At 40.8% G+C, this 24585-nt stretch overlaps 1 protein-coding gene and 1 long non-coding RNA gene across 2 annotated transcripts; both read left to right on the forward strand.

The window, feature by feature from the left end:
• Positions 1-376: 376 nt before the first annotated feature.
• Positions 377-1871, forward strand: LOC114067332 (inositol 1,4,5-trisphosphate receptor-interacting protein-like 1). Its single transcript, XM_027902659.1, has 2 exons — positions 377-494; positions 777-1871. The coding sequence occupies exon 2, from the start codon at positions 787-789 to the stop codon at positions 1765-1767; it is 981 nt and encodes a 326-aa protein (XP_027758460.1). The 5' UTR covers positions 377-494; positions 777-786; the 3' UTR covers positions 1768-1871.
• Positions 1872-7058: 5187 nt separating this feature from the next.
• Positions 7059-10406, forward strand: LOC114067333. Its single transcript, XR_003573377.1, has 3 exons — positions 7059-7203; positions 8779-8941; positions 10193-10406. It is a non-coding gene; the product is annotated as an uncharacterized LOC114067333 (long non-coding RNA).
• The last annotated feature ends 14179 nt before the right edge of the window (positions 10407-24585 follow it).

A 24585-nucleotide genomic window follows, 5' to 3' on the forward strand; every position in this document is an offset into this window, starting at 1 on the left:
CTTCCCTTCCAGCCTTGATCCCCATGCTCCCTCCCACCCCAAGCCACTGAGGAAACTTTTCTCCTATGTCCTTCAAGCCATGGTGTAAGACCTGAAGCTCTTCTTGTGAGCTCACTAAAGGGTTTTGTGTCAAAAAAGATGCAAGGCCCCAAAACCCACTGGATGGATTTATTAAAGTGACCTTCAGTTCTTTTTACCTTTAGGCCATACATGTGCAAAACACTACGACTCTTTTGAAGGGGGTGAAAATAACACACTTTTATTAGCAAACTTTGGAAAATAAGGGAACTTGGAAAAAGTTTAAAACAAACTTTTAGTCAACCTAAAGCATTTCACAAAGCATTGACTTAGCAACTTCCAACCCATCCAGGTTTAAGTTACTGAAGTATCAAGAAAAGGAAATTAAGACAAGTGGAAGTAAAGGAAGAGAGAGAGAGAATTATAGTTACCACTTTAGATCCAGCATAGAATCAGCTGCCAGAAGTCCAAGAAGAGTAGGGCCATGACCACGTGAAGACCATGTGGTCTTGGTTTTATTTTCTCTGGTGGGGCTTTCAGTGTGCCAGCCATTCTGAGGCTGGGCTAGGGGCTCCAGGGGGTGTGGTGTGGGGTAGTGTCTTGGTGTGCCAGTGACTGACTGCTGCACTAGAAGCTCTCCAGAAGGATGGGTTATGGGGGAGTCAGTGCACCATTCCACCTTGGCAGAACGCGATCTGTCCCCTCCCGCACAGACAGAGTTGTTTCGAACCAGTAATAACGTTCATGATTTTTTTCAGTCCTTCACAAATGGCAGTGGCAATCACACTCCTCCTGGTTGGGGTGACCATCCTACTCGGACAGGCGCACGATCACATAGTCAGTGTGGCCACGGCCCAGTGGATGAAGTTGCGTGAGGTTTTTCTGCATCGGGTGATGACATGGCTTTGGCGGGACATTGAGCTGACCAGCCCCATGGAAGAAGCCTCACTCCTTTCCAAATTGCAGCACTGGCTCTTTTGCACCGCTGCAGCAGCTATGCTCGCTGAGATTTGCTGGGTGGCCTGGCAAATGCATCTTGCCTCTCACAGCTGCCCTGAGCAGGACAGCTCCAGCAGTGAGGAGGAGGAGGATGACAAGGAGAAGGACCTCAAAGGACAACGCGCCAGTGTCAGGCTGTTTTCAGTGCCCAGTGTATTGCCAATGCAGGAACTGTCCAAGATGTGCAGGGATGTGAAGAAGTTGGTGCGTGACCTCCTACGTGTCTGCCGAGTGCTTTGCAGGAAGACTTCCATGCCAGAGATGCGCCCGGCTACTGGGAAGGACGGCATCCACGAATCCTGGAATGTCTTTGAGAACCGAATCGTGTACCAGCTGATCGTGTTCCTGCAGCCACCCCCCGGGCACTCTTTCAGACTGGAGCCGTATGGTGGGATGCACCTGACAGAGAGGTGCTGCGACATCCGTGTGGTGCTGGAGTGCACATGCTCAAGGACAGGGGATAGGTTTTGTTTTCTCCACCCCTCCGACAGCAATCAGAGCTCTCCCCTCCTGTCCACCCTTTGCACAGGCTCCTGCTTAGATGTGGAGGAAATTGCCTGCTGGATACAAAATTTGGTGCGATCAGCCTGGGAGCGTTTGCCTCAGTGGCACGACTGGCAGCTCCGGGTGCTGCCCTCCTCCCACTCCTGCAGGCTCCTGCTGACTGGCCCCTCTGAGGTGCAGCTCTGCGCTGTGCTGCTGTTTGCAGTGCAGCAGGGCAGCCCAGGCACCTTCCTGGTCCTCCAGTAGGCAGTGGCAGCTTTCCCAGGTGCTTGGTTTGGGCCAGGGCTACACGGGGAGTTGGGAGCACACACAGCCAGGACAGCACAACAGAACATTATGCTCGGTATATGAAAGAGCAGAGGAGAAGGAGGAGGAGGGGGACAGGTTTGCAGTCACAGGCATTTGTCTTTCCAAGTCACCGTTACTGGTGATGGAGCCCAGTTTCTCTAGAGATGGGTGAACACCTGCCGGCCCATGGGAAGACAAACGTTGTAACTCCAAACATCCCCTCAGAATCATGGAATCAATTAGGTTGGAAAATACCTCTGAGGTCATGGAGTCCATCCTATGACTGAACACCACTCATGGATGTCACACAACCAAGTTCCACGTCCAGTCTTTCCTTAACACCTCTGAGGACTCCACCACATGAGCAGTCCATTCCAATGTCTAATCATCCTCTCTGTGAAGAAATTCCTCCTAATGTCCAACCTAAACCTACCTTGGTGCAGCTTAAGACTGTGTCCTCTCATCCTGTCTCTGGTTGCCTGGGAGAAGAGGCACAGGCACTCCAGGAAGTTCTCTTCCACACACTCGAGAAACCCTCTAGGCTGGCTCCTCTCCACTGAGCTGAGTTTTCAGCAGGTGTCCAGCAGGTGCCTCCTCCTTCCTTCTTCCTTCTGTCCCCTTCCTTATATACTGAGCATGAGGACATATGGTATAGAATGCCCCTTTGATCACTTGGGGTCGGCAGTCCTGTCTGTGTCTACTCCCAACTCCCTCACATACCCTGTTGTGGTTTAAGCCCAAGGTGGAAATTAAGGTCAGTGAAGCCACTCACTCAACCCTCTTCTCTTTCCCCCCCTGCCCCGGTGGAATGGGAACGAGAATCAAAAGTAAAGCTTGTAGGTTCGGAAAAGTTTAATAATTAATAATTTAATAATTTAGATAAATTTAATAATTGAAAACAAATTAAAATATAGTAGTAATGGTAAACATTAAAGACAATAAAATTGGAAAGGAAAAAATCTAAGCAAATGATGAACACTACAATTGCTCACCAACTGCTGACCGATGCAAGACCTCCTTTCGCAAACCTGGATCAGCCCCTTTGTAGGTAACTCTCCCAGTTTATATACTGGGCATGACTTTCTGTGATGTGGAATATTGCTTTGACCAGTTTGGCCAGTTTGGGTCACCTGTCCTGTCTGTACCACAAAAAACCCCCAAACCCAAAAAAACAACCAAAAAACCTAAAAAACACCAACAAACCCCCAAAACAAATGAAAAAACCCCACAAACAACGAAAAAATTCCTTACTTAGGATAAGAACGATTTAGCAAAAGTGAAAATATCAGTGCATTATCAGCAATATTCTTGTTCTGAATCCAAAACTGTACCAGCTACTGAGAAGAAATTAACTCCATCCCAGCCCAAACCAGGACATACCCCCAGCTCCTTCCCCAGCACGGCAGTAGGAGAAGCAGAAAAGGCCTTGGTGCTGTGCAGACACTTATGAGCACCAAAAAACATCCCTGTATTATGAACCATTTCCAGCACAAATCCAAAACACAGACTCTTGCTAGTCACTAAAGAAAATTAACTCTCCCCCAGCCCAAACCAGCACACTGAGCAACAGGTTTTGAATTGTTTTCTATGGTAAAGAAACAAAATTTGAGCACCAAAGCCTGCTATCTAGTTTTCATAATAGTACAAAAGGTCATTTTTCCAAGTGGTTAAACTTCACCCCCAGGCTTTCAAGACTATATGCTGAGTCTTTATTAAGAAAAATCTTATTGCATTAAGAAGCAGCCATTGCTTTTAAGAAGAGAGAGACACTGGTTTTTGTAAAGAACAAAACAGAAACAAGAAAGCCTTATCACGTTAGCAGCACGAACGACATGTGAAAATAAAGTTTGCAATAAAAATTGACATTTCCTTGGCTCCTTTTTCCATTGAGGTCTAACAGGTGTTTGCAGGGTTGCCAACCCCCCTAGGTTAATTCTGTGCGTGAAGAACAGTGAGATTAAGCTACTTCCTCAAGTGGAATTCTGAAAAATTAACTGAAAAGGGGAATCATGGAGTTGTTAAGGAAACTTTCCTGTTGGACCATCCAGGAGTCAGTCCAGGAGTCACACCCACAGTACCTGCACTAGGACCAAGGTCTCTTTGCAGCAGCAGCTCCAGTGACCCCACAGTTGCCCCACTTGGCTCCCTGCACACACCACACTGACACAGTCAGGCCAGGTTTCCTTACCAGTTCAGCATCAGCTTTCCCACAGCAGAGCCACAGAAGGGAAAATTCTTCAAATACTTTAATCTTGGTGCAATAACAGAATAACACCTCGAGCTGGGTGACTCGGAGGAGGGACCCTGAGCAAAGTATCCCCTGAACTTTTATACCCTAGCAGTCCAAATGTTGGAAGGTCTGGGGTCCTCAGCTCCTGACATGTCTCTCAGTGTCCCTCACCTTGCTGGAGCCACAGGTCCCTGTGCCCTTTGTCATGCAAAGGGTCAGCAGTTCGCAGCCTCTTGCCTGGGCTTCAGGACCCCAGAGCTCAGGCTGCAGCTCTCACACCACCTGCATACCCAGCTACCAGAGCTGTATGTATTTCTTAATGGAATCATAGGATCATAGAATGGTTTGGGTTGGAAAGGGATCTTGAAGATCATCTAGTTCCAATCCTGCAGCTATGGCAGGGACATGTTCCACCAGACCAGGTTCCTCAGAGCCCCATCCAACCTGGCCTTGGACACTTCCGGGGATGGGGCAGCCACAGCTTCTCTGGGCAACCTGTTCCAGTGCCTCATCACTAGCATAGTAAAGAATTTGTTCCTAATATCTACTCTAAGTGTACTCTCTATCAGTTTGAACCTATTCCCCTTTGTCCTGACACTGCATGCTCTTGTAAATAGATGTGAGATTGAAATGTTAATGGTAATTACTCAAACAATCAGCCATCTGCTGAGGCCAGGTTTGCAAGGAACTAGCCCAGGTGCAGAGGGGGTTTGCATCCACCACCAGAGGACTGCACACGATCCACAGTGTTACAACATACGGTGTAAAACTCCCCCCAGGGGAGGTATCTGGATGTTCCCATGTAAACCAGAACATTTATTAACCCACTGAACTTTTTTGCTTCATGGGGTTCCCCAACACCCAGCGGGTCAGGACTGAGACCATCACTTCCACCAATGGACACCTAAATTGCAACAAGTCTCCTTGCTGGATCCAGTCATATCTTTATACAGTTATATTGTTATATTACTATAGATGATAATAAGTAAAACAGCAACATTTGCTCAGTATGTAGCATCATCATTTACCTGAATTTTTTCAAGCTCAGCAACTGTGGGATTGAGATGTTGAGGTTTCCTGGTGGGCCACTTTCATTCTTTTTCCACAGCTGCTGTCCTACGTTTTTAGAAGTCCACAAACAAGGCACAGACAGATTTTACTTTACATTTGCAATGGAAGAGCACGCCCAGAATATCAGTGCCACTGTTCACCTGAGAAGAGTCAGCTTGAGCACTTGTAATGACCTGTTTAGAAACCAGTAGTAGAGCAGAGCTAGTCACAAGTATAACCTCTCCAGACACGCATGGGGCACACACTCCCTCCTCTGCAGCCATTGTTCCACTGTGCACATCGTTCCCACTGAGCTGCAGCCTTTGTACACAGCCTGGGGAGAGCAGAGGGAGGTTTCATCTCCTGTGCGTTCCTGCTCACAGCTCACAAGGCACAGCAAAACTGTTCTTTCTATTCCTCTTATTCTACTCACAAAGCTTTTGTATCTGCAGAGGACCTTTCAGTTGCACAATCCCAGGCTGTACTCAGGTTGCATCCTCTCTGTGAGCTCCTGTGTCTGTAGGGACAGTGCAAGGGAAGCAGCAGAAGTGCAGAGCCAGGAACAGGGGACAGGAGAACAGACTCGCTCTTCGTGCTGGCAGATGTTTTGCAAAACATCACTCTCAGAGGCAGAAAAATGGACAGGCAGAATTAAACATCTCCCATTTGTCATATCTCAGATTGCTGTAGAGTCTTTCTGGCTGCCTGACTTTCGCAACAGTCTCTGAACATGCTGCCACTCACCCTTTTGTTCGGCTGGCTTCTTGACTGCCCTAGTTCCCTTTGGTTCAGATACCTGAGCAACTTTTTGCAAGGCTGATGACGACATTTTCCTGCTCAAATCCATCCACAGATTAAGACATCAATCTATATTCTCGATTTTAGCCCTGTCCTAACCACTGAGTCCATTTACCTCCCAACAAGCTTAAATCTCCCCAGTAATCAAATGTTCAGCACCTCTGCATAGGTCCCCCGTGGGTTTTAATGTGGCACCTTGGTAGCTGGCATATTACCTCAATTTGGATGCCCCCAGCTGTATCTTAGACTCAGATGTCTGTGGGATCCAACCACCAGAGGAAAGAGAGACCCATAATCAGTGAGCAGATCTAGACCTTCTGTGCCTAAGCATTAACTAGAAACTGTGTCATAGAATCACAGAATCCCGAGGACGTCAAACCTCCCCTAACAGTGTTGGCAACTGTGTCAGAGTGTCAAAGAATCATAGAAATGTAGGATTTGGAGTTGGAAGGGGCCTCAAAAGATCAGTTAGTTCCAACCCCCTGACCTCACCTTCCACTAAAGCTGGTTGCTGATACTTCTCCTTTTTTTTTTTTTTTTTTCCGCTCCACCCAAAGTAGTACCTACATTTTCTTGCTGAGTTTTCCTGGCAACTGTTTTTTGTTATTTTTTTTTTTTAATGATGACACATTTTACTCTGTTCCCCTTCAAAATGCTTCACAATATGCTCTTAGAGCACTTCACTGTGGGAGATGTCAGACTGCAGCTTTTTTTCTCCAAAACTTACTTGAAACCTGCAACTCTGTCCAAGGCAGGTAAATATTCTCCAGGAAAGTAAGTTTCCCAGTATTTTAACTCACACAGAGATGAAATAGCATGCTGTATTTTAAAGCAAGCTTTTTTCCACTCCTGCTGTGATGTAAGAAGTTGTTTTGTGAATCTCGTTGCTTACACTGGAAAGATCAGGGCAGAGAAAACAGTGAAGCAGCAAGTTTGCTTTATGCAGCATCAGTCCTCTGGTAAAGTGAGTTTTTTCACTAAAAATATCTGTGATAATTTGATCTAGAAGGAGGACTCTGTGTGAAGAAAACTTGAAATCACTATTCTCACCTCTTCTTCTAGGTGTTTGCTGCACAGTGGAGAATTTTTTATGTGAGATCATCACAATGGTACTTACGGCACCCTGGTCAGCAGAGACTCTGAGGTTAATACTTAAAAAGAGCACATTCTTTTTCTGTAGTATCTGCTGTGCAACTGCTTTTAAGTTTGTTGCTCGAAGAACGTGCAATTGTATTCCAGAAAGCCAGTTGTATCCTGGCTGCATCCTCACAGCGTGGCCAGGAAGTTGAGGGAGATGATTGTCCCCCTCTGCTCTGGTGAGGGGTGTGTCCAGCACCTGCAATGCCATGTCCAGCTCTGGGACCTGCAGCATCAGAAGGATGTGGAGCTGCTGGAGCGAGTCCAGAGCAGATCATGGAGAGGTTCAGAGAGCTGGAGCACCTCTGCTGTGGAGCCAGGCTGGGAGAGCTGGGGGTGTCCAGCCTGGAGAAGAGAAGGCTCCAGGGAGACCTAAGAGCCCCTTCTAGTGCCTACAAGCTACAGGAGAGCTGGAGAAGGGACTTGGAATGACAGGAAAAAGGGGAATGGCTTCACACTGAGAGAAACCAGGTTTAGATTAGATATAGGGAGAAATTCTTGTCTCTGAGGGTGGGGAGGCCCTGGCACAGGTTCCCCAGAGAAGCTGTGGCTGCCCCATCCCTGGAAATGTTCAAGGTCAGGTTGGACAGGGCTTGGAGCAAATTGGGATAGTGGAAGGTGTCCCTGGCCATGGCAGGGGGTTGGAACTGGATGATCTTTGAGGTCCCTTCCAACTCTAACCATTCTGTGATTCTAGTATTATGAGTTTATGATTCTACAATGCTATGTGTTTAGGATTCTATTAGTTTTTTGATTCTATGTGTTTAGGATTCTATGATTCTGTGGCATAGTTGCCTACATTGTTACAGGAAGTTTGATATCCCCCAGGAATCCCTTCCAAATCTGCAAATTTCTTGTGTCAGTGAAAGATTGTTTATAATTATTTTTTGTAAATATGGAGCTATGACACAGCTGTAGAATTCTGCCTTCCCTCAACAAGGAACAAAAACATAAGCCTCAGTATTTGCTACCTCCATTTGCACCAAAGTTTCTTTGAGTGTCTTCTTGAAGTTTGATCTTGGCTTAGTCAGCTTGTGAGTCCACAAAAAAAAAAAAAAAAAAAAAGGGAGCAGAGGGGGTGAAGGAAAGCAAATCCTTATTCCAAACTAGTCTTCTCAAAATTTGCACAAGCATTAATCAGCACATTGCTGCAAAACAGAACAAATAAGAGCATCATGTTCTTTTGAAAGACCAGTTTAAAGGGTTTTGAACTGACTCAGACAAACACATCCCTCAGGGACATCTTTGATTTCTACATTGTTCTCCTGATCACACAGTGTGTTCCCAGAATGAGATTTTTCTCTGTTTGTCTTCTTTTTCTTACTGGGCATGGTATTCAGGCAGAAAATCTGTCAGAAAGGAATAGCTGCATATAAATGTTATTCTTAGTATGGTTTCCGATATTATAGCTCAGCATGTTTGGAATATTGATCACAGCACTTAAATTTGCAATTAAAATGATACTTTCTTTTTCCACTGATTTTTTGACTGATCTTATGCAAAATACAGCCTGGGATTGACATAAGGGCAATAAAAATTGCACAGAAAAATCTGTTCCAAGCTAATTGTTAAGCATATGGTCACATGCCGTGGAAAGGGGGCAGGCAATATGAACAAGAAGTGAACAGGGACATTGAGTATCTTTAAAAAGACCGAGTTTTTAATTACTGCTGCTACTTGCATTTTCATTAATTTCCTCTTGCCTTCATTTTCCACACAACCTTCTTTTTTTTTTTTTCTTTCTCCCCCTTTAGAGAGGCATTCATGCTCTCCCACAGTGGTGCAGGGAACTGCTGGCTTGAAGATGGAGAAAACTAAGGTGAAAGGAGTTAGAAGTGGAGATTCTGGAATATCATTTTTATGTCATCCCACAAAAATTAGGATGAATTCAAAGAGATCACATACAATTACAGCATGGTCAATGATATGATATGATCATCATGAATTTTTTGCCATTACAGCTGGTTAAAAGTTGGATTTATACATGGATTCTTTGGTCTAGGGAATTTAAGTGGAAGTTTTCCTAATTTCTTCTTTCTTATTTTTTTTTCTCTACAGATTTGGTAATTTGCAGTCAAATACCTTGTCCAGAGACCCTGTGGCTGCCCCATCCCTGGAAGTGTTCAAGGCCAGGCTGGATGGGGCTTGGAGCCACCTGGTCTAGTGGAAGGTGTCCATACCCACTGCAGGGGTTTGGAACTAGAAGGTCTTTAAGGTCCCTTCGAACCCAAAAAATTCTGTTGTTCTATGATTCTGTGATCTTGGATGCACACCGAAAATTTACCTATTTCTATATAGCATAAATCAAATTCACAGTCAGTGCAGCTTATTTTTCACTTCTGAATTTTCCAGAACATTCTCACCCTTTGTTTAACCAAATGTAAAAAGCACCACCTTCTGATTTCAGTGCTTACTCGGTGATGAAGAGGATTGGTGATCGATATGCTCCACTTTTCTCCAGTCAATACCTGAGCTATAGGTCACTCTGTTAGAACTTTTCCATCCTTCTTCACAAAATGAGTTTTTCTCAGATTGTCGTCCCCATTCTATGCCTCAGTTTCTTTATTGCATCAATAACCGAGTCTTATTCATGTGCTGCTCTCATCCCCACACTAGTATTTTAGTTCCTCTCATAACTGCTTGTCTCTGTCCTGTTACTTTGTCTCTTTAATACCTGATTTCAGAGCCGCATTAATTGTTTTTTTCCTGCATTGTGTATAAAATGATATTTGAAATTCTCTTCACTGAAAGGTAGGATTTTTCATTCTATTTTCTTCCATTTTCTTAAAAAAAAAACCAAACCAAACCTTACAATTATCATAAAAATGTACAATGACTTCCTTATATAGCAGAAAAGGAAATAAGCCAGCAAAATCCCTTTTTAAAGCCCTTCACATTTTTTTTATGGTGATGAATATAGCACTATAAGTACATGAAAATTAATAGAAAATGCTAATTTTTATTACAGTAAAGTGTCCTTAATATTTTTCAATCTTTTTTATTAACAGGAGACCTTATTATGTTATTTAGATTATTACAGCAAACACTGCAAATGCATTTAGTCATTATTGATGTTCCACTCATATCTGTCAAAGGAGTAGAATTTCATTACTCCCCTCATTTTTCCTAACTACCTTAATCTTTTGTTTAGCTCCCCTGTTTCCCCAGGTGACCTAACTCTGGGAATCATCAAGGAACAGGAGAACAACAGAGAACTGATCACTTACAATTCTTTATTGATCCTGTGTTTTGCCAACACCAACCACCTCTTCCCAGTGAAAACAATAATCACCAATCCTGCATTGTAGGAGGCCTGGATGAAGTTGGGAATATGAATGAGTGGTAGAACAAAGCACCAATAAAGCAAATAACTGGATAAACTGAAATCATTCCCTATTGAGTAAATTTTTACCTTGGACCAAAACCTGCTGATGGAAACCAACTTCTAGCTGCCAGGTCTGTCAAGATGATAACACGGGATACGGTGCAATAATTTAATGATTTAAATTTAGTTTAGCGAAGCCAAAACCATCTGGTCCAAGGGACACTTTGGCAGATTGAGTAGAGTGAGAATACTGTTCTTGTTGCTGTTATGGTCTGATAACAAAGGAAAAATACACAACCAAAGCCATTAAAAAGTCATTCGCAGTCTATCTCCCAACCAAGTTAGAATAATAAGAGGCAGAGCACTAATTATAATTGTACAGAGTTTCCCAGCAGAGACATTGCAAACCAATTGCCACTTGTCTGTTCTCGAGTATTTTCTGCACGCAAATAATCTGTAAATGCATTCATTTGTGGCATCTTTTCATTTATGTGACAATATTATTACATTTGTGTTTTCCCTGGCAATTGTTGTATTGCCATCTGGGAGTGATTAGTGAAACACTTTAGAGAAAGTAAGAACATCTCTGAATCTGCCCCTGATTTTAGGTCTGGGTTGAAATGGACTCTCAATAAAATAAACTTGTGCATTTCAGGAAGATAGACAAGATGCTGATTGCATAGGTAGCAGTGGAACAGAAAATGAGATAGGGCCACACACACAACATAGAAGGGTATTAGAACTGGATGCGATATTCCATTTTCATCTTCTACAAGGTTATTTTAAAGGGTACATTTGTTTATTCTATAACTATCTCTTTGTAAAAACAGGGATTTTTCATGGTCCTTTTTTGCTGCACAATTCTGTGGACAGCTGGGGCAGAGCTACCTGACCACATCTACTCCAAAGCCACTTTTCAGTCTGTCTGATTTCCCAGAAATGGTCCCCCACATGGGCAGAATGCCTTTTATTCCTTCTTCTGAAAGACATGGCTTTGCACTGGTATTAAGACTCATTTTCTTGAACAGGTACCTCTTATGAGGCAGGCATCATGTGTGTGTATGTGTGACTGCATGTTACTTTGTCATCCACAGAGATCATATTTATTATCAAACAACAAATGAAAAAAACCTGAATTCTGTCAAACTAATAACCATTCTTCATAAAAATCCCAGATGGGCACTCCAACAATAAAAATGCCACTTCTATTAATTAATTAATCAGTTGGCAAATACGAGCTCTATCAAGATTTTCAAATGCTAGGGGGGACATGGAGTGCTGAGTCTGAACCACAGAATCATGGAATCGTTACAGTTGGGAAAGCCCTCTAAGATCATCAAGTCCAGCCATTAACCCAGCATTGCCAAGGCCACCACTAAACCTTGTCCCCAGCTGCCACATCCTCATGCTGTTTTGAACACTTCCAGGGATGGTGACTCCACCAGTTCCATGGGCAGCCTGTTCCAATGCTTCTTTCAGTGAAGACATTTTTTCTAACATCCAATCTAAATCTTCCTTGGTGTAACTTGAGGCCATTTTCTCAAGTACATGTCCTGATGACTTCAGACCCTACAGTGTCTCAGCTCCTCCCTCTGTTTCATTCTTTCTCAGTATCACTTCAGAGACCTGATAAGTCTTGAAGCTGGAAAGCTCCTACCACACAACAACCCCAGATGTGACTAGCAGAGAACACAGAGGAAATGGCACAGGAAAAAAAAAAAAGGGAAAATGGTAGGATATGATGTGAGGAAGGGAGAACCAAGGGGGGAAAAAAGCAGGAATAGAAAAAGTAAAATATAATTTGTCATGATTGGACTTGGCAGTCTTTCTTGAGGCTGATCTGGTTCCTCATCTTGCACTGAGTTTCTCCCACTCCCTTGCTTTCCAGGAAAAGCTTGCACAAGAATGCTGTGATAATCAGATAGCAAGTTCAGGAGTTCCTTTATCTCTGTTACCAGCTGAGATGCCCATCTCACTTCTTACACGAATGTCCTGCATCCTGACAACACTGGTTCATGTAAGTCACTTAATTTAGATCATTCGCCTCACTGAAAGCAACTCATAAGCCTCAAGTTATTTGTTTAAAACCATTTTTTGCAGTTTGGGCTTTGGAGTGGAGGAGGAACCAAAGAGACTCATGAATAGATCACCTGCCAGTCCCCTGACCTGCCCTTTCAAGTATTTTACTGTCTCCACAGGAGACATTTAAGTCAAATCAATAATGAACATAAAAATGCAAAATAAGGAAAAAAAACAATAAACCAAACCCCTCCTGCTACAAATTCTTTTAGATTAACAATTTAATCTTATTTTCTGTAGAAAGAATAAAAGAGCAGAACTGCAAGGTAATACCAGCCTGTTTAGTATAACCGAAAATAATAATAGTATAAATGAAGTAAAATGAACTGTACAATAATGAGGCTGAAAGGTCATCCGTACTCCACATCCCACGAAAGTTCATGCATCCCACCAGCAGCCAGCAGTGTCAAATATCTGTATATGGATGTGTGAGAGATGAAAGCAAAAAGCGAAATGTTACACTGCTTTGTGAGTTTTTTTCTTAAAAAATAGTTGGCTTGAATATTGTCAGACAAAAACAACAATCTGCATAAGGGCATCATGGAGCATATGGTTTGCAGATAAGCTTTGCTTTTAGAATTATAATCAAGCATGTGTTACTTTATGGCACAATTATAGAGGGAGATAAATGAATGTATGCTCTGCATTTCTGTGCAGACTTCTACAATAAGAATTAACTTTCCTGCACTCTTTACCTTTCTCTAAGAAGGGAATTGCTCAATTTCCAGGCATGAATAAACAAACAACTTTTATATATTTGTAGGTAGTTAAAAAAAGGATAAATTAGGCCCTCCAGTTATAGTGTTGCAAACATTTTCTTCGTTTGATGAATTTACAAGGATGCAAAATACCTGTGTGAACAAATAAACGTTGCCTATATTCAATTAAACCACTGCTTCCTTCATGCTTTAATTACATAATTAATGTGATAAATTAAACTGTTTCTCAGTGAACCATCCAGTCTAAGCTCAGAATTTATATTAGTGTACTTTGCTATATATGCAAAAAAAGTAATTTGGATCATGAAATTATCTCTGAATTACTTCCCTGTTTTCACTTCCACTTTGAAAAAAAACTATAATAGACACTAAAACCTAAGTTTCTCATTGCTGTACTTTGCAGCAGCGTTAAGAACATGCAGAAGAGTTAAGATATTTTTACCATACATGGCCAATGTGTTTTCCCCATAAATTTTGTGTTAATGCCCAAAGGGGACCAGAATAAGATGTCCTAACAGTGCTAAATCCCATCCTTTTCCGTGCATAGCTCCATTTAGCATAACAGGATGAAGTGTCCTTCATCAAGGGCACCAGAATGGTTTGCCTGCAGGATTCTTTCTTGTGTCCACCAGCACATAATGTGCTCTGTTTTTTGGCTTTTGCTGCTTGGTTCCATGTGATTCAGTTGAAGTGCTCAACTCCCTGCTTCAGGAGGCTACAGAGAGCCTAATTGAGAAAGTTGGATGGACTCATGCAAGAAAACTTCATTAATAACCAAGCTGCACACTGCTGAAAGCTGGGAGGACGGACAAAGGAAATGCTGGTGTGTGCTCACTTTTTTCTTATAATCTGCCCCAGATTTCTGTGTCTAATGCTGGTAGAGGGAGTGTGCTGCTCCCAGTTGGGAGATGGATACAACACTTTTAGCTCCAGCAGAGAGAGAATTACAGCCTGTCTCGCAGGGCAGATACATTATTTAACACAACAAGCACAGGCTTTGGGCAACAAAAATCAATCACAGGCATCTGAGGGATTATCCTACTTGATTGAAAGTCTCCTCAGACAGAGTGCTGGTCTCTCCTTGGGCTTCAGAACTTCAGAAAATGTAAAGTTTCTACTTTATTTACAAACCTTATTGCTGGTGCAAACAGTAACTGTTAGTTAGACATCCATCTGGAAACTCATTCCCTGTAATTTTCCACTTCCTTGCTCAGCAGTAAAATGCTATTAGTAGTATCTGCTAAATGTATAGAATCACAGAATGTTTTGAGGTGGAAGAGACCTTAAAGATCACCTAGTTCCACTCCCTTGCCAGGGAACTATTGCAGCTGAAAATATCAAACCACCTCAAAAACTTGGAGTAAAAATGAACCGTGGGCAGCTCACAGGGTCCCAGAGCTGGAACAAATTAACGCCTCCTCTAATATCTTCAGGCATACAAAATCTCGCAGCCTCACCCATCCAGTGGTTTTGCCAATCTGTAGAGAGGGAAGGAGAGGTGGCAGCTAAGAGTAAACAGAGAGGCTGAGCTGGTTAGGCTGCAGGTTTGACAGCTGGATGCTGACAGAGCAGGTACAGCTGCAAAAAGGGGCGGGGGGCCGAATAGAACTCTGCATGAGTCGGCTACAGGATCGCCCATACTCCTGGATCAACCATCTGTTGATCATTCCCACCTTATGCCATTTCTCCCAGGTGTTAGACAACAACAAGTCACAATTTCTGGAATCTCAGAAGGAAGCAGTATCCCAGATGTTCATTAGAGCTAAACAAATATTCGGTTATGTTTAATTATATTTGAAAATGGAGTAACCCATAAAGAGGCTGAATACTGTAAACAATAATTGCTAGAGGGCCCTTTCTTCTCTCCTTGTCCTGGGAAGATGGGGCAACACAAACCATAAGTGGTGTTTCTGCTAATAAAACTAGGTCCATATGAAATCTGTAATGAGAAAAAGGTGGAGAGGCTTTAGAAGTTTTTACTGTCTCTCCAGTGCATTTGATTAAATCAATGCAATCTGTATTAAAACCAAGAAGTTTTTACATAGAGAACTTCCTAATACAGAGACAACATTTCAACAGCTTGAAAATAATTCTTACATTTCTAGAACAAAACATGGAACGGAAATAGAGGGGAGGGAGGGGGAACCAAACAACCTTTACCAAAAGCAGAGTTGCAGAATCTTTCAAGACAGTGAAGTCTCAATTTCTCTGGAGCTGAGTGCACAGTAAGGACATGTAATACATTCATAATTAGGGCTTCTCAGGAGACTAATTACCTTTGGGAAGGAGGATCAAGGTGCAAAAGAGGTGGCTAACAATTTGCCCCTGTCTTCAGGAGACTTAGAAGAAAAAGGGCAGATTACAAAAGGCTTCTAAAGAAGCAATACATACATACATATATATATATATTAGATGTTTTAGGAATGGAAATACTATTTCAGAGACTGTAAGTAAACCAAATTAGAAACCTTTAATTAGAAAACCTGTGTCACACTGAAATGTTTACAAAAGTATCATTCCAGTTCTACTGAAAGAAAAAAAAAGGAAGAAAGAAAGACAAAATACACATTTGCTGTGGCTAAAAACAAATCTGTCTTCCATGAAGGAAAGCAATACTGTGCGAGAGTGCAAGAGAAGCTTCACTGCACATTCAAACTTCAAATCTCCCCAAAAAATTTAAAACAGTCTGACATCATATTTTGGCTTCGTTGCTCAAGACCGTCTTGGCATGTATCTTCTAGGTGTTAAATATTTACTTTCTTAAGGTGGTGCATTGACGAGATCAACCTCCTGATAACCTTAGGAGCAGGACACCCTGCTGGCCCAGCTGTAACCAGAGCTTTGTCTAAATAATCCAAAGTTAGGATAGAAGGTGTTGGAGCAACACCATTTTTTTTTTTTTTTTTTTTAACTCTGAAGCAGCAGAAAAAATATGAAAATATTGAAATAGTTCTTTCAGGATTCTTGAGCCTGGGTGAAATACCTAGTTTGGCCCAATTTAACCTGCCTCATATCCTGAAGTATCTGCGGTACCTTCAGTTGAGCACAGTGTGTGACAGTCATGCTCTCTGCTTCCAGTGTCTCACCTTGATGCCTGAACTGGTGTCTGGAAGCTTTACTGAATGTATATGTGAGTCCTTACTCTGTAGCCAAGGTTAGGTACCTCGAGTCAGTTAAAGCAAACCCCTTTTGTTCCTCAGAGTGCTGCAGACGCACTTATGTCAAGCACTTCTTGCACATGATGTAAGAGGTTTTTTTCTCTGTGTGTGGTTTTGATCCTGCAGTCAAGAGAATTTCTTTCATTTCCTTTCTATTCAGCTATTACCAGGCAAGAAGAAATACTTGACATAGACTGAAAGCTCTTTATTTGCATTCCTGTGTAACCTTCTCTTTTATCAATTTGTCATTTTGCTGATATGCCTCTCATGCACCAAGGCATTTATTAGAGTCATTATCAGCGAGCTCTCAGATTACTTTGTTGTCATGACAAACTGGATTGTGCTATGCCCAGCTTGATGGATGGGCTGGATATTTTTATACTCTTCTGGAAGACAGAGTCTAGTATTTTTGACACTCATAGTGCTTCCTTGGTATATAAAATCAAGGCCAAGCACGAGTGCATTGTAAGAAACAGTAACTTCATTGGCATCAAAGGGAAGCACAAAGCTCCCAGAACTGCAGTGAGAGCTACTGAAGATAGATCCAAATCTGGGGTTTTTAAACATCTCGTCAGCCTCAGTTTGCAGTAGCATAAATTACCTCCAAATTTAGCCCCTCAGTAACTTGACATTCTGTCCCTGCAAAGCAAGATGCATCTCAACACGTGTCTAAGACTGCAGAGAGAATCCAAATGGCTACTTGAACTTCACACCAACTTCATCCTGATGAAGGTAAGATCAACACCTGAGAAAGTCTCCCTAAACTCCCTTTAGACTCCATGAATATTGAATTAGCACACACAGTAGAACTGAGCAAGGAATCCATGACATCCTCAATCAGAAACCTACTTTTATCGCTTCAAATGAATCTCACCCCAAACTCCACATTGATGGTTCAACTGCATTCTTTTTTTCATTCACCTGACTATGCCAGCAAGGAACAAACCTGATAGCCAGCTCTGCCTCCTTCGTGGCAGAGAGAGCAGTCCATGATGGAATGAGACATTGCCTTTGTTCCTCCAGTTTTCAAAGGAGTTCAAAGAATACCTTAAGTTCTTTTTATACACTATGGGAAACCTTTAATTCTCCTTCTTATTCTCAGTTAATTATTTTTTTGCTCATAGTAAAAATTCTCTGGGTGGTTCTGGTTTTCTGGTCTTTGTGAGAAACACTCTGCCAGGAATATCTGGACACGAGCAGTGAATCTACGTTTTTTTCACATCATCTTAGTCTTTCTGAGGCCCTTTTTTATACCTCTGTAAAGCTGTGAACCAATGGGTACGTGCTGGATTTATGTCTTCGCCAGCATTTCATTGGTTTAGGAGCTATTTTGATCATAAGCCTATGCATTTAAATTACAAAGCTGTTGGGCCAAATTCTATAAAAGGCAGGTGATAAAATAAATTTTGTGCTTCAGGGTCATTATTGCTGTCTATAAAGTTACAGCCAGCATTGGATTGACATCAGTACCTACTTTCAATTTCCACCCAAGGTCCTGTAATGCTGCTCTGCAGATGCTGTAAAAAGCAGTCAGTGTAATACAAGCTGACTAGCAGCTGTCACTGTACCATGTCTGCCTTTTCCAGACATGATTCTGTCATGCTGGACCAGAAACACCCCTCCTGATATACCCAGGAGTATGTCAGCATTTGTTTTTTGCTGGATCCATATGCAGAATGCAAGTCTGGAAAAGCACAGCAAGGCATTGTGGGGAAAGGTGATACAAGCAGAAACCTGTCCTGAAAAGTTTGTGTCTCCCAGCTGCATAAATAAGGAATAACCCGAAAAGTTGGGGTAACTTGCTTCTCTCCACAGTCCTTCATCATTTCTCACACACTTGTCCTTATTTTAAGAGTAAGGTTTCACAGGAACTGTTTTCCAAGCCATTATAATATTTAATTCAAAATTAAATATTCAGATGCTGCAATCAAAAATTAGCAAGTCTATGTTCCTGCTTATGCCAAAATACTGATGTTATAAATGTAGAGTATCTCATCTCCCTCTCCCTTGTTTCTTCTATTTAGCTCACTTGTGCTTTGGGACAAGGTTTTGATATTTAACATGTTCATATGTGTGATACATAGCAAATAAACCTAATGAGCATATAACATGTTGAATAGCTATCACTCAATGACAGCATCTGTTATATTATTCAATATGAAATATGAAAAATTTCCCTGGTGCACTGAAAATTATCCAACTTTCATCTCCTCTCTATATTTTTATACAGTAACCATTCATATAAATTTTATGTAATTTTTTTCCCATATGCAAACTCTTAACTTAAACCTGAAAGGTGATTCTAAAATATACTTTAAAGAATAAAAAGATGTGACCTTTCCTGTTTTAGTTTGTTTTTTTTTTTCCCCAGAATCATGAATACCTGCAAACATAAAAATGACATTATAAATGATCAATGAACAATGGAGCTACATACACATATTTTATAATTTTTTGGACAGTTTGCCAAAGAAAATAATCCCCCTGGTGCATAACCCCAGGCAATTCAACTCTCCTTTATATTGTGGCAAACTATACAGGAGGTTTTTTCACAGATAATATCGAGTGTAAACTATTTGAACAGCACAATGTCTGATAAGCATCAGCTCATTGATTGATTCTTACAGATAAACTTTAGTGCAGCTAATGGATTAGACATTACTGAAATATGGAGGAACTCAGCATTTACTGAGGAGCTGAGTCCATTAATCCTAAACAAATTACAGTGTATCAAATGCATAGAGATAATTAATCATGGCCTATTTATAGTGTATAAAAAGCTGGTGGTGACACTCCGTGGTGACTATTAATAAATACATTTTTAATTTAAGTTAGAGAAGTTATGGGGGTCAAATCACTATAAAGGGAATATTGCAAACTTTTTTATTAGATATAATTACCAGATAATATTATTTACCATTTGAGCTCTAAGGGACTCTGACATGATTCACCATCCTGAGTAATAGATGAATATGTATAGTGCAGTCTCAGTCCTAAGAAGTTTGCCAAAAAATACCATAAAACATTAAAACATTTATTTTCAGTCCTCAGTAGCTATACAAATTCATGTTAACATCAAAAACACGCTTCAATTAATCTAAATTAGAGCCCATTTTCAGCGACAAAAAGCAGTATTCATCACTAGAATTGTTTCTACTGTCAATAATGATAATACATGGCAGTTTTGAGCCTCAAAGTGCTTTACAAACATTAGGTAATAAGCCTTCTAACATCACAAAATTGCTTTCAGGCAGGTGAATATTCATTTTGCTCATTACATAAGGAAATTAAAAGAAAATTATGAGTTTGTGGAGGAGGAAATCATTAAAAGAAATCACGATCCACAAAAAAAAGGTTACTATTAACCCTACATTAACTATCACATAATGGCTCACAGCATCAGGACATAAACATGTAACAGGGAGATTTGAATATGCAGCCCATTAGCTCTCCTTTAACAATAACTTTATAAGAAAGAGCTCATTTGTCAGAAGGCTTTTCTGGTTTAGTTTGGTTGTGGTTCTGTTGAGATTTTTTCTGCTATGTGACTTGATCTAACAAGATATATCATCTCTCCTTACTAAATTAATGTTGCTTAATCAGCAGCACGTTCCAACCCTTTACAGGAGAGGTTGGTCTTGGCTTGTTCCACTTACAGCAGTCCCTCATTAGAAAAATAAAATGACAATGCTTGCAGGCTGAGGTAATGCACTAAAACTGGGAGCATCCTATAAATCATTCCATTAGGTCTGTTTTTCAACACGCTGAGGGGAAAAATAAATAACAATAAAAATAAAAAAAAATAAGTAAATATAAAACACCAAATAAATCTTCTATTCATTACAAGCTGTTCAGAGAAATATCAGTCATTTGTACACTTCCTTTTAGAATGATCCTCTGCGCTCTTGGCATGCCCTGACACCACCTAACAAAGCTCCCACCTCAGGAAAATACTGTTCCTTTTCAGTTTTGCTTGAGACCTTTTGCAGTTTCCAAAGTTGTGTATTCATGTGCCTTTTTGAGTTGCAGTTTTGTGTTTTGCAGTGAAGATCAGGTCTGCAAAACATGTTTTGTTTTTTTTTTTTTTTAAGCCATTAAACATATCCTAGAGCCTCAGTTGCTCTGGATTGGAGCAGTTTCATTGGTTTCAGCCACACTTCAAGATGAGCTCCATCTATAAGACAAGATTAATACATCCCTAACACAGGCAGAGCTTTCTTTAGCTTTGTATGATAAAATTAATTAAATTCATATGAATGAAATTCATGACCTGGAATTCATTCATATGAATTCCATATGAATGAAAGCTGGACAAGGTCTCAAGTAGGATTTGTTTCACCTTTTCTTTCAAGCCATTAATTTTTAGCCATCTCTAAATCTAATAGAGAAGCATCTTCCATAAAATTGTAGTCTATTGGCTCAGATTAAAAGGTTTTGAAGACAAACAACTCCTTCCCATCCACCAGATCCTTGAAGACTAAGCTTGTCCTTCCCCCTCTTACTTTAAAGCCCAACACCTGTCCTTGGCATCATGCAGTGGAACAAATATCAACACATTCCTCTCTCTGACTGTAGAAAAGGCTTATTCTACAAATATGGATGAGAACTCTCATTTCAAAATATCACCAGGGATCATTTCCCTTCTCTAATTGTTATATCTGCTCACGTAACTGGACAAAAATGCAGAAGTATTTTAAGTTTTCTTCCAGGTCATGAATCAGGTATTTGGCTGAGCCAAGAAGGGTAAGTATTTATATTTCCTAAGTCTCCATTTTGAAAAACGCTTGTGGAGTAATTTTTTCTTTATTTCTTTTTTCTTTTCCCCTTCTTATTCCATAAACAACAAGAAAAAGGGTCATTGTACTTCAGCTGCAGACCTGCTTCTTGATGCCTGCTTTTGGGGAATATTATCAAGCCTCAGAGTTTTGGAAAAAGTCCTCAAATATTCTGTTTTTCAAAGTGTTTCAGATTTAGAAAGACACCATCCTCTTTCAAAAAATACTGCATTTTCTCAGTATTACTGTATTTCTGATTTTATAAAAATTAGAAAGTCTCTTTATTTAAAAATTCTTTAATGAGAAGTGTTATGTGTTAATTAGATTTATGAAAAGACTGAAATCAGTTGAAAATTCAAAGTCAGCTGTTTGAGATATCAATAGGCTACATTGTCCTGGCTAATTAATAATAAATATAGCTATTAGTTAAAAAATCCTATAAAAATTCCATTGAAAGTAAATAAGTCGTTTTCAAGAAATTAATTTCTGTGAGTTTGTTTTTTTTAAGGGCCTAGCAAAATCTAATGCAGTAAATATAGAAAAGCAATTATGTTTCATTTGGCACATAAAAAATTAAATTGCTTTGGGTTCTTGAGTCCTTAACTTTCATTTATGCAAACTGTCTGCCACTGAAAAATGATTTTGAAAGACCCCATTGATCACCTTGCGCTTAGGCCAGGAAGCTGTTTGTAAAAAAAAAGCATGAGAAAGCAAGTAGTTAGCAAAAGCAATTTTTTAACTTTACTAAAGTCCTATATTTCACAAGGAAAATGCTTCAAGGGATTTGACATCCTTACTTTCACTATGCCCAAACAGAAAACGAAGTGCAGGAAGCCTCTTGACTGTTCAGAAAGTGAGGTGAGTCTGAGGGAGAAGTATGTATTCCTTGCTGTGTGGTGGTGCAAGAGAGAGTTTGGGACTGCAGTCTACAAAGATGTGCAGGTTTAACACAAGTTTTCCTTCTCCCAGAATGACAGCAACACGTCGCTTTCACAGCGTTGATTGGGAAGATTGAGCCGATCCTTATCTCCATTCCCATAAGGAAATCTACCGCTGACCTGGCAAGACAATCCTGATTGCTGAAGTGTCAGGACAGATTAACTAATAGATGTCTTGATTTGGCATAAACACTGAGGATTTACATGTAAAAGGATATCAAAGTACTAGTTGCTCTCAACAAACCACTAAGGCTGCCAGCTTGCCATATGCTCCCCATAAAGAGCTGAATGTTCCCATTACCTTTCCTTACCAGTAATGGACAAACCATAATATCACTCCCCAGAAAACCTTATGCCATCCCTAAAATACAGTTGCTCGTTTTGGTGTTGGATTTATGTCAATTCCTTGTCCCTTCACCTGCTCATCAATTGAGGTGCCTCCAACTCACAGGCAATAGTGCAGCTTGTAGGACTTAATGTACAGAGGGAAGGTTTTCGATGCATATTGTGTATCTAATGATTTCAGGCTTCACAAGCAAATTGCAAAAAGAAAGGCAGAACAGTAACCCAGAAAAGCGGAGCTGAGATGACGTTTTTTCTTCTGAGAAGAGTAAAATCACTTTAAAAAAATCAGCTCTTATAAACAACAAAATTACTCATGAACATGTATTGGATTTGGTGAATTGATTTAACTGGGGAAAAAAAGTGTGAAAACATTGAGTTTTTGAAAGTGACAGTTAAGTTTTTCTGCAATAAAACTTTCAGTTTTATAAATGCTGAAACAAACCTTTCACGTCAGAAATGCTGAGATGTTTTGCATTGACATTTCCAGAGCAAGCCTTCTGAGTTTCCAGTTTACCGTGGAATTTTTTTTCATTTAAAATTGATGCCTAATTTCATTTATTTACAAAAGTTAAAGGAGTTCAAGTAAGAGGTTAAAGAAGGATAAGTCATGAGAAGATATAGATCATTTCAGGTTGAACAACTTAGATGAAGAAATCCATTAGTTGTTTAATGCAGTCACAGGGCTATTTTACAGCCTCAGACTTATAAAACAAGCTCTGCATCCTATGTGGGATAATAAAGCAACCTTATCTGAGCTTTTATCTCTGAAAAAATAGGGACTTCCAGATTCATTGCATCCTGGGATTTTTAAGCATTGACAAGGAGAATGGAAATGTCATAGACACAGATAATTTATGTCTCCTTGAGTGATATGAAAGGATAAGTATGGATATTTTTAAGGCAGCAAGATGCTGCCGAGCATCTTTCTCAGCAGAAGTTCACCTATTGAACAGGAGGGCAGAAGGGAAGCCTATTGTAAAAAAACTTCTGATTTAGATCTAATCTAAACTGACCCTCCTTCAGTTTAAAACCATTACCCCTTGTCCTGTTGCAACAGATTGGTGTCCCATTCCTAACCTGAAGTTTTATCTCATGAAGCCTAATCAGAGGATTACTGAAAGCGATGGAAAAATTCCCACCAGCCTCACTTCAGAACACTCCAAACCAAACAACATATTTAAGAGGTTTTTACAAATAAAATGAAGAAGTGAGGACTGTGGTGCAAAGGATATTTCAAAAGAGAGGCAAACACTGTGATGTTCAAACATTAGTTAATAGATAAACTCACTGTCTTTATTAAATGTGTAGAATATGTTCAAAGCTCTCTCAGATATCTCATGGTCTGGGTGTCAGAAGCAGGAAAAAAAGGGTTGTCAAGCTGCCCAGGGAAGTGGTGGAGTCACCATCCATGGAGGGATTTTAAAGACAGGTAGATGTGGCACTTTTGGAGATGGTTTAGTGGTAGCCTTGGCAGTCCTGGGTTAACAGTTGGACTTGATGATCTTAAAGGCCTTTTCCAGCCGAAATGATTCTGTGATTTTAGGCAGAAGAGAGGCTGTGCTCCCCAGGGTAGATACCAGGGAAGGACAGAGTGGGCTCAGCTTTCTGACTGTCTTCAAAGAGATTTGTATTACAGTTCCCTCAGATGATGAAACAGGATGTTTGGTACAGTGTAAGGAAAGGATCAGCAGTCTTAAGCCATTGATGCACCTACATCTTCACTTTGTGTGGCTCTTGAGAACTATTTCAGATTAAATTTGATCTGATCCCACTCCACTCTGTCTATGGTATAGTTTGGTTATGCCCCCTGACCCTAATCACTTAGGAAGTAGAACCACCACATGGCAAGCAGTGAAAGTTAGGGGACCCTCCTCAAAACTGCAACACTGCTCTGAATCATTACATTAGTGTAGCTGCAACCTGGATGACCTTTTATTCTGTTGCTGTTATCTGGCTTGAGAAATCCAAGGCCATTAACAGCACTGGCTGGCAGAGGTGGGCTTAGTCCACTCACCAGTCTGCTGGGATTAATTGCTGCTGCCCTGATACAATTTCCTCACTGCCTGCCTTTTTTCTTTGAGTATTAGAAGATTCTTTCTTCTCTGTAAATTGTTTTATAACCTGAATTCTGTAGAACAAGTAAATCCCATTAGAGTATCTCCTTATTCTCCCCACAATGCAAAATATAGCTATTAAATCTGTTCCAATACCATTGTAATCAT

This window comes from Empidonax traillii, unplaced genomic scaffold, assembly GCF_003031625.1.
Source record: "Empidonax traillii isolate 1590-97213 ecotype Southwest subspecies unplaced genomic scaffold, ASM303162v1 scaffold901:size305383, whole genome shotgun sequence".
Lineage (NCBI taxonomy): Eukaryota > Metazoa > Chordata > Aves > Passeriformes > Tyrannidae > Empidonax > Empidonax traillii.